Source organism: Hibiscus syriacus, unplaced genomic scaffold (genome assembly GCF_006381635.1).
Source record: "Hibiscus syriacus cultivar Baekdansim isolate YM2019G1 unplaced genomic scaffold, ASM638163v2 tig00117011_pilon, whole genome shotgun sequence".
NCBI lineage: Eukaryota > Viridiplantae > Streptophyta > Magnoliopsida > Malvales > Malvaceae > Hibiscus > Hibiscus syriacus.
The window spans coordinates 275,701-295,082 of record NW_024063523.1 but is presented as its reverse complement, the minus strand read 5'-3'; the positions used below and the strand labels follow the sequence as shown (position 1 = coordinate 295,082).

Sequence of the window (19,382 nt, the reverse complement as noted above, 5' to 3'; positions counted from 1 at the left end):
TCAGTTGATTCATACAATCTATCTTAAAAGATATGGAGTATTGTGTATTTTAATCTAATAAATAAAATATTTGCATGCTAAAAATATATTATTTTCGTGCATTTAAAATAAAATAAACAAAAAAAGAAAGAAGAGTTCTAAAGAATAAATTTAACAAAATAAAGAAAAATTAAATACGTGTCCAAAAACTTGGAAAAGTGTGGCATCTCATTTAAAAGGTAGTAGGGACAAATATTTGTTTAAATTAAGTCACAACGTGGAATAATTTTTACACTATTAAAATCGTATTAAATAATTAATCATGATGTTGACCTTTGCTTAATCAAATAATGCAATTCTTTTAATTATTTATTTTAATAAAAATGAACACTCTTTTGATTCCCATGGACTCATTGTAATCTACAGGGCTGCTCTAATTTTTTTTTCGGTAATTAATTGTTAATTAATTGAGAATATTTAGAATAAACTCTAGTTAATAATCACCCTAACTTAATAAAAAAATTGTAATATTTTTTTTATATCTATTAATTTATAAATATTATTTCAGAGTAACAAATATTTGAAATTAGAGAGTATTAATCGAACTTTTATCATAATAATTAATAAATAAGATAGTTCTAAAGAAATAATTTTTTATCATTAAATAATTAATCTATTAATAAAATAAATTTATTATGATCTGAATAATGAGTCAAATGAATTATTTTTATCTTATCCCGTTCAATCATATAACACATAAATAGTATTTTTTTTATTAAAGTATATATATATTTTTGAATGAACACATAAATAGTATATAAATGACCCTTATGGAATTACAAAATTCCTTAAATGTTAAATGTTCTCTCTTGTCAAGTTACAGTCTAACGAATAAGTTTTTATATTTATTTTTATAGAGATTTGTTGGATAATTTTTTATTTTAATTTATCAAAATTTGATCTTATATTTTATAAAGATAAAAAATTAGACCAAATATCAGTAAAAAAAATCTAAATTTTCTTTGAATTGTTTATTTTTAATAGTAATTCTTTAATGAAAATTTAATGATGTCAACTGATTAATTGAATTTTTAAAATATAAAAATAAAATTATAAAAAATAAAAATAAAATTATTTAAAAGCATCCTCGAGAACACGCCACTTGTACGGAGTAAAAAGGAGGAACGAGTAATTTATATAGTTGGCAGTGTTGACCAGATGGTCTGAAACAAGACAACAAGAGGGGAAGCAAAATGTTGGGTCATGATTGCCTAATAAACAAGTAGCAAAGTCCTCTTCTTTTTTTGTTGCATTAGAAGGCTATGCACTTCGTTACGAGGAAACCCACGTCAATTGCTATTCCAATATCATCTTTCAAATTTTCTATCAAAATTTTATACGATTCATCAGAATAGTATTTTTATTTATAATTTTTAATTTTAGTGAATGTAAAATCACTTTTAAAAAAATACACCAATAAAACGTAATTTAAATATCCAAAATTAAAAGATTCCCGAAGACCGTAAGGGCTCCAACCCCACTGCGAATGCAATGTTCCTTGCAACCACCGACTAAGCCCACTATTGCCTTAATATCAACCCTCTTTCCTTATCCCAATGGGTCCCTTTGTCAGGCACTGAAGACCAAATAAAATAAATTATATTAGAATAGTGTGACAGGTGAATGGAAATTGCTTCCTTAATTAATAATTATTGAACTTTGACAGATTTCAAAATTTTCAGTTTAATCGGCAGTGGAAACTTATAGTAAGTTCCAAAACATGTCGTTTTATATTTTGGTTCTAAATAATTAAAATTAACTTACCATGATGAAAGATTTTTTTATCTTCTTAAATCTAATATTTTTCTCTTAATATTCTTGTATCGTGTTCTTCTCTTCCATTATTTTTTGTTTAGCCAACAACAACACTAGGTTTAATATTGGTCGTCGATTGTCGATAATTATTATTTTACTTGTTATTTTTCATATTATGTCTTTGTCTTCTTCTTTTTTTAGTTTTTTTTTCATTTTTAAATAAGAATATTTATTTTTGTGACTCGTTTTTCTCTGTTTTTGTGATACGTTTTTTCACTGTTCTTGTGACACATTCCTTGTGGGTTTCGATAAGTTTTTCACATACTTCGACGGCCGTGTTGGTACTTCCACAAAGATCCTCACAACATTTATTTTCTGATTAGTTTGTCGGTGGTTAAGCATTGTCAAATCTATTCTTTTGTAAATGATTGTTTGCCGATATAATCAAAATTATGTAGCGAAAAAAAAATTAGTTGACCCTATTCACATATGTAATGGGGTAAGGGGGAGGTAGGATAGTAGGCTGCCCCCAACACCAGGTTGAGAGCAACTTCCGTGGAAGACCTCCGTTATGAATTGCCCTCAGAGTGACCCGATCCCACGACCACAAGGTTAAGAGCCTTGTGCTCTACCAACTGAGCGAAACAATCTACCAAATTGTTTGGTTCGCTCACCACTCTTTTTATCACATTGTAAAGCGTCTTGTTAGACAAAGATAAAGAATTTTATGAAAGTTATTGGATTGTTCTGATGTTTGAAAGGTTTCAGTCCCTTCGTATCTTTGGATTTAAATTTTTTATCTTATGTAGTTTTTTGTGACTATTGTCTCTAATTTTCTCTTTAGATGAGTTGAAATTTTGATTTCTCCAATTTTATTAATAAAAATCAACTGTCATTGTTAAAAATAAAAATTAACCACGATGAACCCAACTAAAATGAGCAAAAATACCTAATTGATTTCATGAAGATATATCTTAAAACAGACCCATAATCTATATTATTTATTATCTTTTTTAAAATGAAATCGTGAACTTAAAACCCATCTTCTTATATAATTAGTTTTCATCAAACGTCGATTAAAAACATTTTCAACGGTTATAATATATATTTTAGAACAAATTATGCATTTTGTCATTTAAATATTGTTTTTTAAATCATATTTTAATTTTTATCATTAAAAATTTAACAGTAATAATGATATGTCAATATAAAATAATGTTATTATTTTTGAAAAAAAAATAAAAAAAATATCACATCAATAATTCAATTAATTTTTTGAAAATGATTAATCAAAATGAAACTAAAATATAATTTTTAAAAAAAGGTATAGCTAAAATATATAATTTTTTAGGATGGCGTACGTTAAGCCTTCTCTCTCGATGCATGTTAGCAAGACTAACAACGATTGAAGACGAGTCATCCTTCTTTCTTGATTTCTTGATTAGATTGAATCTCTCTTGATTCTGCTTGCGATTTTGGGGTTTTTGATGGTGGTGTCTACTGGATCTACAACTAATTGGAGGAAATTGTTCACAGTGGGTAATGAACAAGAATTAGATTTTTTCCCCCAATGGAGATTGAGGGCTCGTTTATTGTGAAGCCACCGAAGCACATATTTGAGGAGGGAATTTTAGAATGGAGATACGCCTTAGTTGGGCAATTTATAGGCTCAACTCCCAATTTTGGACTGTTACAGAAGACAATTGACTTGATGTGGAACAAGGCTGCTCTGGTGAAGGTGAGCATGGCAGGATCCAATCTTTTTGTTTTTTCTTTTACTGGTTCGTACGCCAGGGACTGGGTTTTAGAGAATGGTCTCTGGCATGTTCAGCACAAACCTCTCTTCCTCAAGAAGTGAGAGCCGAATTTGAAGGAGCTTCACTTCGAATTGGTTCGCATGCCAATATGGTTTCAGCTCTTCAATGTCCCCCTAGAGCTATTCTCGAAGAGTGGGCTCAGCTACATTACAAGTGCAATCGGTAAGCCTTTACACATGGACTCTATCACAGCTTCTAGGGAGAGATTGGAGTTTGCTAGGGTTTGTATAGAAATTACTGTAAATTCTAAGATTCCAGATTACATAGATGTATTGTTTTACGATGATTCTATTGCCCGAATCAAGGTTATTGTGCCTTGGAGACCTTCATCTTGTGTGGAGTGTAAGAGGTTTGGGCACTCTGTTAAATTCTATCCTCTGGGGAAGAAGCAAGAATGGAGGGTTAAACAAACTGTACATGAGACTAAACTGGAAGATGCTGTAAATAATAGTGTAGTTAAGATTGAGGGGCAAAATTCTATAGTAGTTCCTGAAGGAAGCATTCAGGCTGGACAGATTGCTCTGTGTAATACTGAAGGTGTTGTTGATACTTGTTTAGAAAAAGCTCGAGCTGCTATAGGGGAAGGAACTAAATGTGACACTAAGTTGACCACTAAAGAGGGTCCTTCTGGAAGTAATTCCCCTATGAAGCGTGGAAGTGGTAGGCCAGGTAAAACTACTATGGGGGCTCCAAAAATAAATTTGAGGTTCTTAGCTCCATTGATCCTGAAGATTTGCAACCTGTTGAGGACTCAGGTAAGAAGCAACGAGCAACATCGTTTTGTGTGGCTAAACTGGTCCAGGATTTGAAGTCAAAGAAGAAGAAGCTGGTTGACAAAGTTATGAAGCTAGAGGATAGAGGTGGTGCCTCTTCTTCCCTAAATCCCTCATGTTAATTTGCTATTGGAATGTTCGAGGATTTAATAATCCTCGCAAGCAAGGTAAATTGATGAGATGGGTTACAAACTGCCAAATTGATATTCTCTATTTATTGGAAACTAGAGTTAAGGTGGATGGTTCTGTGGCTATTCTAAATCATAATTTTAGCGACTGGGAAGCATGTTGTAATTATAATCATGCTTCCAACGGTCGAATTTGGGTTCTTTGGCGTAGATGTATGAATTGCTCAGTTGTTTCTATTTTTACCAATGTGTTCCTGTTAGAGGTGCTTTTGAGGGCAACAATTTTATTCTTACTGATGTTTATGGCTTGAATGAGGGAAATGGTAGAAGACAGTTATGGAATCAACTTAATTCTCTGGAATGTATTGTGGGGGATCTACCATGGTTAATAGGTGGTGACTTCAACGTTATCCTGAATGCTGAGGAAAGCTCAGTTTGTGTTAGTTCCACAACTTTGGCTGACATTTCTGAATTCCGTAATTGTGTGGAAAATGTGGGGATTTTTCATCACCCTACAATGGTCCTTGTTTCACTTGGTCAAATAAACAGCCGAATGCTTATTTAGCTCGCAAGCTTGATTGTGTCCTGGTCAACCCGAGGTAGATCGATGTTTTCCCTAACTCTACTGTGGAGTTTCAGGCCCCTGGGGACTCGGATCACTGCTCTGCTTTTGTGTGGCTTCACAAGGCAGCCCCTACTGCAAGGCCAAAACCTTTCAAGTTTTTCAACTTTTGGGCCTTGCATCCAGGTTTTTTGAACATTGCGAGGGAATCCTGGTAGCAACCAATGGTTGGAAATCCAGCTCAGATCTTATTCCAGAAATTGAAAAGGTTAAAGTGCTCTATCAAGGCTTTTAATAGAGTTCATTTCAACGACATTTCGAACAAGGTGAAATAGAAGAGAGATTAACTGCTTAGCATTCAACGTACAAATCTTAACTAGGGTTTTGTTGACAGTAACATTGATAATGAACTTCAAGCTGAAAGGGAGCTCAAATATCTTGAAGAGGCTGAGTTACTTTTTTACAAACAAAAAGCAAAAGCCAATTGGATCAAGGAGTGAGATCAAGGGACTAAATTCTTCCATTCAGTAGTGCCTAGAAGAACGAAGAGCAATACAATCAGAGTTCTTTATGACCAATCTGGTTCTAGATTGGACTCTTTTGATGGTATTTTAGCTGAGGTGATTAAGTTTTTTTAGAATCAACTGGGTTTGGCAGATGGAAATGTTCAGGGCAGTAATGTTTCAACTATTAGGGATCTCCTTGATTATTCTCTCCCTATAGGTGCTGATGATGAGCTATGCAGAGATGTGTCTGATGCTAAAATTAAGGAAGCCATATGGGGGCAAGGAAATGATAAATATCATGGGCCTGATGGCTTTAACCCCTTCTTCTACAAGAAAGCTTGGTTCATCGTGGGTGTGGACTTTGTTGATGCTATCAGGTACTGCTTTGACAGATCTTTTATCCTCCCTGATTTTAATTCCACAGCTGTAGTCTTGGTCCCAAAGGTGCCAAACCCTAGTTTAGTCAAGGACTTTAGGCCTATATCATGCTGCACAATGATTTATAAGTTCATTACTAGGATTTTAGTTAGACGATTATCTACTGTGTTCCCTAGCATGGTTTTAAAGAATCAAACTGCTTTTGTTAAAGGAATGAGTATAGTGGATAATACCCTCCTTGCCTATGAGGTTGTTAGGGGCTATAGTAGAAAGAACATATCCCCTAGATGTGCCATGAAGTTGGATTTGCAAAAAGCGTTTTATTCTCTTAATTGGGATTTCTTAGTTGTTGTTCTCATTGCTCTTGGTCTTCCTGCTAAATTTATTGGCTGGATCTCTGCTTGTTTTACCAAGCCTAGCTACTCGATTGTAATAAATGGCAGTTTAGTTGGTTATTTTAGGGGGCTCGAGAAGTTAGACAAGGTGACCTTTCACCTTATCTCTTTGTGCTTGCCATGAATGTGTTATCTAGTCTCTTGAACCTGGCTGCTCTTAAGGGGATTTTCAATTATCATCCCAAGTGTAAAAGAATCGACTTAACCCATCTTTGTTTCGCGGATGATCTTCTTATCTTTTACAAACCCTTAATTGATTCCATCAGTGGTGTCACAGCTGTGCTGGAAGTTTTCTATTTTATGTCAGGGTTGAAGCTTAATGTTAGAAAAAGTAAGATCTTTGTAGCTGGGTTAACTACTGCTCAATGCAATATTATCAGTGAGACCACTGGTTTTAAATTAGACAAGCTCCTTGTTCGATACTTAGGGATTTCTTTGGTGACCAAGAAGCTCACGGAGAATGATTGCCTGAGCCTCATTGACAAAATCAGAGCAAGGTTGAACTTGTGGGAAAATAAGCATTTGAGTTTTGCTGGCATGCTACAATTAGTGCATGATGTCCTGTTTAGCCTCACTAATTACTGGTGCAGGCAGGTTATGCTTCCTCGGGGGGTGATTAAGAAAGTTGAGCAGTTATGCTCTCGGTACTTCTGGAAGGGTGCTGATTTACCTGCCAATAGAGCTAGGGTGAGCTAGAGGCAGATCTGTCTACCGAAGTCTGAAGGGGGAATTGGTGTTATTAACATACAATGATGGAACAAGGTTTGTTCTGTGAAATTGATTCGAAGCTTATTGTCAGATGAGGGCTCTTTATGGGTGGCTTGGACTCGATCCTATGTTATAAAAAAATGCATATTTTTGGCAGATGATTCCTCTTACTAATGCTAGCTGGAATTTCAAAAAGTTGTTGAAGATGAGGCATACGATTAACCATCTCTTTGTTAATCGTGATTGTGTTCTCAATACAAGGCATATATAGGAGGACTTGCGCATCATGGCTCCCAAGGTTGTTTGCCATCATTTGGTTTGGTTTTCTGGGCGCATTCCTAAGCACAACATAATCCCGTGGATGACCATTTTGGACAGGCTCCCCACTCGGGTGAGATTGATGCGAATGGGTATAGTCATAGAGAATGATAGATGTCTCTTCTGTGATTTGGTGCCTGAGACTAGAAGCCACATTTTCTTTGAATGTGATTATGCCAAAAGCCTATGGAAGGCTATTCTTTTACTCTGCGGTGTTAACCTAAGAGTAAGCCACTAGGAAGGTGAGCTTTCATGGGCTACCCACTGTTTTAAAGGCAAGTTCCTTCTTACGAGAGTGTTTAAGCTTGCGTTGACAAGCTACGTATATGCCATATGGAGAGAAAGAAATAGCAGGTTGTATGGTGGTTTGCATAGATCAACGAATGATATCCTGGAGGGCATTAAAATTGATATCCGGATTAGGCTATATGGATGGCCAATTAACAGAAGTGACTCTAGGAACAATACCCTCTGTGTTAGCTAAGGTATCTAAAAATTGTGGGTGCCTTTTTTCTATGTTCTTTGTTAGTCTTGGCTGAGGGGTAGTTGTTTGCATTCTTTTTTTATTCTTTGGAAATGCTTCGTTAGTAGGTGATGCTGTGTTGTAAAGGGTTGGTATTTTGTAGCATAATTATGCTTTCTTGGGTAATGAAATTGATTATCCAAAAAAAATATATATAGTTTTATGTATAGATTAAAAAAATAATTAAATTTAGTTTAAGTTGAATAATTAAAATACTTGATTTACTCTATATTTAAAAAATGTACACGAATTCTTTTCTCCATTACGTTCTGTACTTGAGGAATTCAGCAAGGAAACAGTCGGACACGAGTTTAGGAGAAGAGCTAAAATTGGAAGCTGGTGGGACTCCATGGAAATGGCATAATTGACTGAAATTGTAATGCAAATCTTTATTTTAATCATGTTTAGAATAGAAACAGAGGTCGAAATTACGTTGAAATAGCCAAACATGTGAGAAGGAAATGATCAGATGAATATATCTGAATTATCGATTATTTGGGCTCTAAAAAAATCCCTTAAAAAAGTTTACTTTCCTAGAAACATTATGACTAAAAATCTCAGACAGCAATCAATATATGAATTCAGTGTATAATCTTCTTGTCGTAACCGGTTTTCGTTCGCGCACGAAATTTTAAATTTGGCGGGAAAATTGATGTAAATAAATAATTTTTAAAAAAAATAATTTGGGAGTCGCCATCGGCCTTTTGGGTCAGGTAGGTCGAATACCTAAAAATTATTTTTTAAAAGAGTTTTAAGAAAACATCAATTAAAAAATGAACTGATCTGCGTTTATAACCAAAAATTCGTTCTTTTTAATAATAAAAAGGGATTCGTGGTCGGTTACGTTTAGGGAAGGATTAGCACCCCTACAACGCCCAAAATTGGTACTTTTTAATTATAAATTGTCTCTATTATTAAAAATTTTAAAAATTCAAAATATATTTAATTTATAATCATATTATTTCAAAATTATATAAAAAATATTTAAAAATATCGGAAAAGAACTTCTAGGTGCCTTAAGACAGCTCTTTTCTTTGATAAATATTAATTTAAATAAAATTAAATAATATTTTTTATATATTTTTTTTAAAATACCAGAATAGGACATCCAGTTGTATTAAGACTGTCCTTTTCTTCGATATTGAAAAAAATAAATATTTAAAATAATTTATTAAAAAAATAAATTATTATTCATTATATATATATTTATGAATACATAATAATAAAATATTTAAAAATATAAACAAGTAAAATTAAAATAAAAATACAACTAGAACAATCTATTTAAAAGCAGTAAAATAAATGAAAACATTTAAAATAAATGACTAAATTATAGTAAAAGTAAAATTAAAAACCTAATTCATAATTAATCAAAATTATAGGGATTAAACATGCTATTTCTTTATTTTTTTATTTAGTGACTAAAATAAAATTATCTAAATTTCGGATATTAGAATAAAATAAATTAAAACATAAACTAGGGATTAAAATATTATTTATTAAAATTAAGGGATTAAATCTGTTATTTACCCTAAATATATTATTTTAATACAAAGGACTAAAATAAATAAAATTAAAATTTAAAGATCAAATTAAAAGGATTATAAACTCGATTTAGTGACTAAAATGTAAAAATTACAAGTTGGAATGGCTTTGGACGGGGTTTAACTATTATTTAATTACACGAATAGTCCTTCCTGAAACGACGTCGTTCAGGAAGGCCTATATAAGGTCCAAAACGGCTGGCGGGCCAGCCTTCATTTCATTTTTTTTCTCTCTCAAGCAGAGAGAGAGCCAGAATTCTCTCTGGCCTCTCTCTATATTCCCTCGCCGGAGGGAATCTGGCAGCCGTCTGCCGCCGCGAATTCTGCCGCCGACCACCGCCTCCGGTGGTCGGAAATTCCCCAAATTCACCTAAAACGTAGATCTAAACACCCTAAGACCGAATCCGACCTTTGTTTCCCCAAAAAGACTCCTAATCGGAGTAAATCTATGAAAATACCTTCGGTATTTTTTATTTTCCGGCGATGTTTAGTGCTTCCGACGATGGTCAAGGCTTCTTTGGTAAGCTTCTCTCCTCTCTTTTTTTTTGGTTGTTGCTGTGTTGTTGTTGACTGGGATCGTTGGTAGTTTTTGTATCTCTCTCTGGTTCTGTTGTTTCCTCGTCTCTCCGTTTTTTTCTGTATTTCTCTCTGTCTTTTTTTCTTTGCTCGCAGATGGGGTGATGGCTTTATAGCCATCACCGGTGTGGCCATCGGACCGGTCCGAAGAGCGGATTTCGGTGAGTCACCGGACTCCCAGTGGTGACTCACCCCATAGCCATATCGTGAACGGCTGGCGTTGGAGCTTCTGGAGCCTTCGGTTGGGACGTGGCAGCGGTGGAGACGGCGAGAGTAGCTGCGGCGGCCGCGTGGCCCTAGGGTATCATACCCTAGGGTTTGCTGCTGGAACCATCTGGATCGTTGGATCTTGCCAGATCCAACGACAGCAAGCTGAGGCGGCTGGGAAGATGGAAACCCTAATCTGTTAGGGTTTGTGATGGGCCATTTGTAATTGGGCCGGTTGATTGGGCTTGTATATTTTTTATTATTATTTATATATGTATTTAATATATTTAATAATAATAATAATAATGATAATAATAATAATAATAATTATTATTATAATAATAATAATAATTATAATAATAATAATAATAAATCAATATGGGTAAAAAATTAGTATCTTCAGCTGCCCCTCTTTGCTCATTCTTGTGTTAACAAGAATAGGGCAAAGATGAAAAGATAATAAATTTTTTTATCTATTTGGCTTCACTTGATCATAATGGAGATGTTGAATAAATTCTTCTCTTTCTTCAGATGAGTTCTTCTTATTATGAACTTTCCACTGGGGATGATGTTGACCTTTTTCCTTCTGTGATAGAGTCATCCAAAAGGTTAAATAAGCTCTTCTCATTATGAACTTTCTCTGGAAAGGCTGATGCTAATCTATCTCCTTCTGTGATAGAATTATGCAAAAAGTTGAACAAGCTCTTCTTATTATGAACTTCTTCTTCTTCAGATGACGAGTTCTTCTCATTATGAACTCTACCTGGCAATGTTAATCCATCAAATGATGAATTTAAACAAAAGGTTGAACAAATTCTTCTCATTATGAACTTATTCTTCCTTCTTCAGATGAGTTCTTCTCATTATGAACTTTCTCTGGAAAAGCTGATCCATCAAATGATGGATTTGAGCAAAAGATTGAACAAATTCTTCTCATTATGAATTTCTTCTTCTTTCTTCAGATGACGAGTTCTTCTCATTATGAACTCTCCTTGGTGCTGCTGATCCATCAAATGATGAATTCAAGCAAAAGGGTTAAACAAGTTCTTCTTATTATGAACTTCTTCTTCCTTCTTCAGATGAGTTCTTCTCATTATGAACTCGAACTGGAAAAGTTGATCCATTGAATGATGGATTTAAATCTTTGCTAAAATCTTTGAAATTCCTGTCAGAATTCAACATGGATGAGAATGAATGAAAATGCACCTATTTTTGCAAATGCCTAAATATGATGCATGATTGTTAAGTTATTTGATTTCAGATTGGTGAACTGAATATTTCTTCAGTTGTAGAGACCCAATAAATCTTTCTTCTTCAAATCAGAGAATCTATCCTCTTTGACAAATGTAGAGGTAGATATAATGACAAAACCTCTTGAGAATAAAACTCAATAGTATAGGCTCTTGAAAAGCTTGCCTTCATGTGACATGTTGATTCTGATAACAACTCATCTGATTATGAAATGTCCTTTCAAGATGATTTCACAGATATCAATAGTTCTTTTAATACCAAGAAATCTTGAATTCTGATTCTGATGAGGAGAATAAACTGTTATACTTGACAAAAAATGGGATTCTCAGAGGCTGAAGCTTCAATAGCCATGGAGAGATGTGGTCCAGATTCATCAATTGCAGATTTGACAAATTTTATATGTGCTGCTTGAATGGCTAAGGCTGCCGACACATTTCTTCAGGTAAAAGATAGGAAGCCATTATGTAATGATCCCAGTTACAAGCAAAGGCGAAACTTGTGCTATGATTTTTGGGAAAGGAATAAGCACAAGAAGCTTGAAAAGAAACTTCTTAATGAAGACGATCATGCAATTCATCTTTTAATTCCAATGATTGGTCCTGAGTTTTATATTAAATCAGATCAGATAACTCAAAGAACACTTCCAGAAGATGCTATTGGGTATCCTTATTTCTACTATGAGCAAATTCATCTTTTAAATTCAATGATCGGTTTTACCAAACCAGATCAGATAACTCAAAGAACACTTCCAGAAGATGCTATTGGGCACATTCATCTTTCAAATTCAATGATTGGTTTTACCAAACCAGATCAGATAACTCAAAGAACACTTCCAGAAGATGCTATGAGCACATTCATCTTTCAAATTCAATGATTGGTTTTACCAAACCAGATCAGATAACTCAAAGAACACTTCCAGAAGATGCTATGAGCACATTCATCTTTCAATTTCAATGATTGGTTCTGCCAAACCAGATCAGATAACTCAAAGAACACTTCCAGAAGATGCTATGAGCACATTCATCTTTCAATTTCAATGATTGGTTCTGCCAAACTAGATCAGATAACTCAAAGTACACTTCCAGAAGATGCTATGAGCACATTCATCTTTCAAATTCAATGATTTGTTCTGCCAAACCAGATCAGATAACTCAAAGAACACTTCCAGAAGATGCTATTGAGTCTTCTTATTTCTACTATGAGCACATGGCACTTGCTCCAGTTAATGTTTGGACTGGAATATCACAGTACTTATTAGATGTAGAACCAGAATTTGTAGATTCAAAGCATTTTCATGCTACTACACTGAAAAGAGCTATATTCATAATTCTGCAAATTGAGAACAGATTTTCTCTTATTCTGCTTCCTCCATGTGCTAATGCTTTTCCATTGACAAAGAAATGATGGCCTTCCTGGGATCCAAGAACAAAGTTGAACTGTTTATAAACATGTACAGGAAGTGCCAAATTGACAGAAAGGATCTATAAGGCTCTTGAAGCTTATGACAAAGAGCCACATTCGAGTGTTCAGAAGTATGTTCTTGATGAGTGCTGAAAATGGAATCTAGTATGGGTTGGAAGGAATAAAGTTGCTCCACTTGAACCTGATGAGGTGGAAATGCTTCTAGGTTTCCTTAAAAACCATACACAAGGATCTGTATAGAGACATGTTTCCCAGTGATATCAATGTCTTGTTTCTTTTTGCTGGAATCAGTGCTGCAGAGGTCATCTTCTACTGTCTTAGTATATCTTTGAAAACAGATGTGTAAGAACTGAATGGTGATCGGTTGGAGCAATTGATGAGTAGAGTTGTCGAATTCGACCTTGTTGTTGGTTGTATCTTGTGTAACAATCTTGTTGTTCATGGCTTTAAGATGGTGATGATTTGCTTAATTTATATTCCATGCTTTTAAAAGGTATTAACATAAAGTGATATTCAGAAATCTTTAAATTATTTCAAAATTATGTTAATTCAATAAAAGAATAAATTGAATTTTCGAAAATAAATTGAATCTCAAATAAATTGAACTTGAAATAAATAGAAATTGTATTCAAAGTTATGACAAGCATAAGATTGATAAAAATTCAAATGTCTCAACAAATTAATTTCATAAGTATTTCTAAATTAATCAAGTTGACACAATTTAGAGAAATGATGTAAGCTTTTGTCTGGAAGATCTCAAACGTTGTCAAAATGCTTGTAGATGTGAAATTTCTCCCAAACTGTCAAAATCTTGAGAGGATTCAATTGCCAGATGCCTAATATCAACATGCATTTGAGCCGCCTTTTCAAGTTTTCAACTCAAATCCTTCCTTTGGTTACAAGATGCCCTTTGTGGGTTTTCACCTTGACCCCCCTTTTTTCTTCTTTTTTTTTCTTTTTTCCTTTTTTTTTCTTTTCTTTTTCTCTTCAAGCATAATATTTCTTGATAGAATCTGAGTTTATTGGATTTCTTAGAATTTTTCCATCCATTTCTGCCAAGATCAATGCTCCTCCGGAAAAGGCCTTTTTCACAACGTATGGCCCTTCCCAATTAGGCATCCATTTCCCACGGAAATCTTTATGTATAGGCAAAATCTTTTTTAGTACTAGATCACCCTCTTGGAATTCTCTTGGATGTACTTTTTTGTCATGAGACTTCATCATCCGTTTCTGATACATCTGTCCATGGCAAATAGCTTTCAATCTTTTCTCCTCAAAAAGGTTTAATTGATCAAATCTAGCTTGAATCCATTCAGATTCATCCAATTTTATTTCTCTCAATATTCGAAGTGATGGAATCTCAACTTCAATTGGTAAGACTGCTTCCATCCCGTAGACTAAAGAAAACGGTGTTGCCCCAGTAGATGTTTGAACAGTAGTTCGGTATGCATATAAAGCAAAAGGTAACTTCTCGTGCCAATCTTTGTAAGTTTCAGTGGTCTTTGTAATGATTCTCTTGATGTTCTTATTTGCTGCTTCAACTGCCCCATTCATCTTTGGACAATACGCCACGGAGTTTGCATGTTTGATCTTAAACTGTGCACAAAGTTCGGTCATCATTTTGTTGTTCAGGTTCAGAGCATTATCTGTAATGATCCTTTCTGGTAGGCCATACCGGCAAACTATCTCTTTCTTTATGAATTTGCAGACTGTGGACCTCTTAATATTGGCATATGAAGCAGCTTCAACCCATTTGGTAAAATAATCAATTGCCACAAGGATGAAACAATGTCCATTCGATGCTTTCGGTGTGATTGCACCAATGACATCTATTCCCCACATAGAAAATGGCCAGGGTGCTGTCATTACATGTAAAGGAGATGGGGGTACATGAATCTTGTCTGCATATATCTGGCATTTATAACATTTCCTTGCATAATCAATGCAATCTGTGTGCATGGTAGCCCAATAGTATTCATATCTCATTATTTTTCTGGCCATGGAAAGACCATTTGCATGTGTTCCACATATTCCACTGTGTACTTCTTCAATGATGCTTCGAGCTTCACTGGTATTTAAACATCTCAATAGCATTTGATCATTGCTTCTTCTATACATAATCTCTCCATCAAGAAAATATCCAGCAACCATTCTTCTCAAGGTTCTTTTATCAATTTCCGATGCATTTGGTGGATAACATTGATTTTTGATATATTGCAGGATATCATGATACCATGGTTTACCATCTACCTCTTCTTCCACGCTATAACAATGTGCAGGAATTTCATATACTTGCATTTTGATTGGCATCATATCAACTTTCTTAGTTGCTTGAAACATAGCAGCTAATGTAGCCAAAGCATCTGCCATTTGATTTTCTTCTCGAGGGAGATAATTGAAGGTAACTCTCTCAAATTCTTTCACTAATTCAAGGGTAAAATTTCGATATTCCAACAATTTGGGATCTTTTGTTTCCCATTCTCCTCGCAATTGATACACCACTAAAGATGAATCTCCATATATTTTGAGACGTTTGATTTTTCTTTCTATAGCTGCTTTCAATCCCATGACACAAGCTTCGTATTCCGCCATGTTATTGGTGCAAAAGAACTCCAGTCTACTTGTAAAGGGATAATAAATATTTTCTGGAGAAATTAACACTGCCCCGATTCCTCGTCCCAAAGCATTATATGCTTCGTCAAAGTAAAGCTTCCAAAATGCAGATGCATGATTTGTTCTGACTTCTTCATTCATGGATATACACAACAAATCTTCATCAGGAAAATTGAAACTTAAAGGCTGATAATCATTTGATACACGACTGGCAAGAAAATCAGCTATGACACTTCCTTTTATCGCTTTTTGGTTGACATATACAATATAACACTCAGATAATAACATCTGCCATCTAGCCATTCTGCCTGTCAAAGCTGGTGATTCCATTAAGAATTTCAAAGGATCAAGTTTGGATATCAACCAAGTAGTATGGTATAACATATATTGTCTGAGTCTTCGAGTAGCCCACACCAAGGCACAACATAATTTTTGTATTGGTGGATATCGAATTTCACAATCAGTAAATTTCTTACTCAGATAATAAATAGCTTTTTCTTTTCTTCCAGATTCATCATGCTGTCCCAGTACACATCCCATCGAATTTTTGAAGACCGTCAAGTAGAGAATTAATGGTCTATCAGGCATTGGTGATACTAAAATTGGGGCATTGGATAAATATTTCTTAATAATATCCAAAGTTTCTTGACATTCTTCATTCCAGACTTCAGGATTGTTCTTTCGAAGCAATTTGAACACTGGATCACATTTGTCAGTTAATTGAGAAATGAACCGAGATATATAATTTAATCTTCCCAGAAAGCCTCAAACTTCTTTTTTTGTATTAGGTGGTGGGAGCTCTTGAATTGCTTTTACTTTATCTGGATCAATCTCGATTCCTTTTTTGCTGACCACAAATCCCAAAAGTTTTCCAGAAGTTACCCCAAAAGTGCATTTAGCGGGGTTGAGTTTTAATTGATATTTCCTCAATCTCTGGAAAAGCTTTCTCAGATTTTGAATATGTTCTTCTTCCGTTTGGGATTTGGCAATCATGTCATCCACGTATACTTCAATCTCTTTGTGCATCATGTCATGAAACAAAGTTACCATGGCTCTTTGATATGTTGTCCCTGCATTTTTCAATCTAAATGGCATCACTTTATAACAGAATGTGCCCCACATGGTTACAAATGTTGTTTTTTCCATATCTTCAGGATTCATTTTTATCTGATTATATCCTGAAAAACCATCCATGAATGAAAACCATGCGTGTCCTGTAGTATTGTCTACCAATGTGTCTATGTGGGGTAATGGAAAGTTATCTTTCGGACTAGCTTTGTTAAGATCTCTGTAATCCACACACATTCGAACTTTCCCATTTTTCTTTGGTACGGGAACAATGTTGGCTACCCATTCTGGGTACTTAGCTGCCTGTAGGAAGCCTGCATTGATATGTTTCATCACTTCTTCTTTGATTTGCAACAACATTTCTGGCCTCATTCGTCTGAGCTTTTGTTGGACCGGTTTATATTCTGGATTGATTGGAAGCTTGTGTATTACTATATCTGTGCTTAAACCAGGCATATCTTGATAAGACCAGGCAAAGATATCTTTGAACTCTTGAAGGAGATTTATCAATTCTTGTTTTATCTGGATTGTCAGAGTAGTACCAATTTTCACCTCTTTCATTTCTTCATCTGTTCCCAAATTCACATTCTCAATCTCTTCTTTATGGGGTAGAATTTGTTTGTCTTATTTTTCTACCAATCTTAATAGTTCATTAGGCACATCACATTCCAGTTCATCCTCACACCCATTGATTTCTTCCAGACATATAGGTTGCTCTAAATTTATCTCTTGATTACATTTAGGAATAAACATGCTATTAACATGGTGACACCTGCAAATTTAAGTCGGACATATTTCCGAAAGAATATAGTAAATTTATGAAATAAATAAATGTATAAATGTAAGAAAATGTAAAGAATGATTGCTATCTGAAAATTTTAAAGAAAATTCCTTATATTTAACATAATTTCTTTTACAAGATAAAAAAGTTTTCATACTCTTGAGCTAAACATAAAGATTAGTTCTGAATATTACTCTGCGTTAATATTAAAAACTATAGGAAGATCTTCAATGGTCCAATTGTTGAGTGTTTCTCCAGGAAAACATGGGCGAATCCTATCCAAGTATTTGCCAGTCTTGTTGTCATTCATGATCATGTTGATAAATAATCCATTCATAGCTTCTTCAACTACGTCTTGATCTTTCGTCAACTTTTCTTCTTTAAAGGCTTCAACAAGCTGATGTTCTACATTAATTGTTCCTCCTGATCTGAATGTGGTCTTCAATTGTGGGAAAGACATGTGTTTCCAAAGGATTTCTTCCCCTTTCAATTTTGCCTTTCTGTCTTCGCATCTTCTTTTCATCTCTTTGTTCTTTTGCTGAAAATTGGGCTTAAATCCAAGCCCAAAACGATCTTTCTTCATCCTTATACTGACAGGAACTGAAATCCCTTGAAGATTCTTTCCTAAACCTTTCCCAGCTTTAGCTCCGATGCCTAAAGTTTGTCGTACCGTCATCTTGGTGCAATCAGACAATCTGGGATATGGAATTTTGCTTCCTTCTACAATAAATGTTGCATTTACAAATTCAAGAGCTCGGAAAGAGCATTCAAGAGCATCATCATTGGTGTCGATATATGGAACATCACTTGTTACCGACGCAATGATTTCTTCTTCAGCCCCTACGCATATTAGTTGTCCATCAACAACAAATTTCAATTTCTGATGTAATGAAGAAGGAACGGCTCCTGCTGAATGAATCCATGGCCTCCCTAATAGACAATTATATGTAGGGTGGATGTCCATCACCAAAAAGTCAATACTGTACACGACTGGTCCAATTAACAACGGTATTTCCATTTTCCCAAGCACTTCTTTTTGAGTACCGTCAAAGGCTCGCACTACATTCTGATAACTCTTCATGTGTGATTGATCCACAGGCATTCTTTGAAGTGTGACTAGAGGCATCAAGTTGAGAGCGGATCCATTGTCAATCAATACTCCTGGCAACACATGACCATGACAATGTGTCGTGATGTTCAAAGCTTTTACTGACCCCATTCCGCCTTCCGGTATTTCATCATCCGTGAACGTTATGCAATTGTCAGCGGCTATATGTCCCACAATTCTGTCAAGTTTATTGAGGGATATATCTTCAGGGATAAATGTTTGATTGAGAATTTTCATCAAAGCATTTCTATGTGCTTCTGAATTCATCAATAAATCAAGAATAGAAATTCTCGCTTGTTGTTTGTGTAGTTGTTCAACCACACTATACTCACTATGTTTCAGGAATTTCAAAAATTCTTGGGCTTGTTTTTCTGTCACAGGCTCATTGAATGCTGGAGGGGATTCATCATCAAATACCTTCTGAGGTATTGCCATGGTTTTTCCTTTTGCTTTCACTTGTTCTGAAGCATTGGATGTTTCGGGAGAGTAACATCTCCCACTTCTTGTAAAGAAACCGACTTCGCTCACTGCTTCAGACTTCGATGTCGTACCCAAACTCTGTTTTTTCTCTTCTGTTTTTTCTAGAGAAACAGATCCTCCTACCATTGAAACATTGGTAGTATAATTCCAAGGTACCCTGCGGGTATCTTTGTATAGAAATGGTAGAGGCGTGGTGATAACTACTTTCGGCTTTATTGGTGCAGGAATCGCCGTAGATGATTTCACATTAATGATCACAGGATCATTTATTCGTTGATTAGGTTTAGAATCCTCTGATAAGCAAGCATCATCTTCTTTTTTCCCTGGTTCTTCTTCAAAGAATTCTATTTCTCTGTTGTTCATCAATTTTTGCACAAAATCCCTAAACTCAGGACATAGTTGAATTTTATGTCCTTTCTCCTGATGATAT

At 34.7% G+C, this 19,382-nt stretch overlaps 2 protein-coding genes across 2 annotated transcripts; both read left to right on the top strand.

Annotated features, from left to right (window-relative positions):
* Positions 1-3,787: 3,787 nt before the first annotated feature.
* On the top strand, positions 3,788-4,506 carry LOC120195277. The gene is made up of 2 exons (XM_039197350.1): positions 3,788-4,280; positions 4,367-4,506. The coding sequence occupies exons 1-2, from the start codon at positions 3,788-3,790 to the stop codon at positions 4,504-4,506; spliced, it is 633 nt and encodes a 210-aa protein (XP_039053281.1).
* A 1,967-nt stretch (positions 4,507-6,473) lies between these two features.
* On the top strand, positions 6,474-7,049 carry LOC120195276. The gene has a single exon (XM_039197349.1). The coding sequence runs from the start codon at positions 6,474-6,476 to the stop codon at positions 7,047-7,049; it is 576 nt and encodes a 191-aa protein (XP_039053280.1).
* Positions 7,050-19,382: the final 12,333 nt, after the last annotated feature.

Excerpts from the sequence above, each read along its gene's own strand:
- LOC120195276 (XM_039197349.1), top strand. The coding sequence starts at position 6,474 with ATGAATGTGTTATCTAGTCTCTTGAACCTGGCTGCTCTTAAGGGGATT.
- LOC120195277 (XM_039197350.1), top strand. The coding sequence starts at position 3,788 with ATGGACTCTATCACAGCTTCTAGGGAGAGATTGGAGTTTGCTAGGGTT. Across the intron at positions 4,281-4,366 it reads GCGTGGAAGTGGTAGGCCAG|GTAAGAAGCAACGAGCAACA; the intron begins GTAAAACTACTA and ends TTGAGGACTCAG.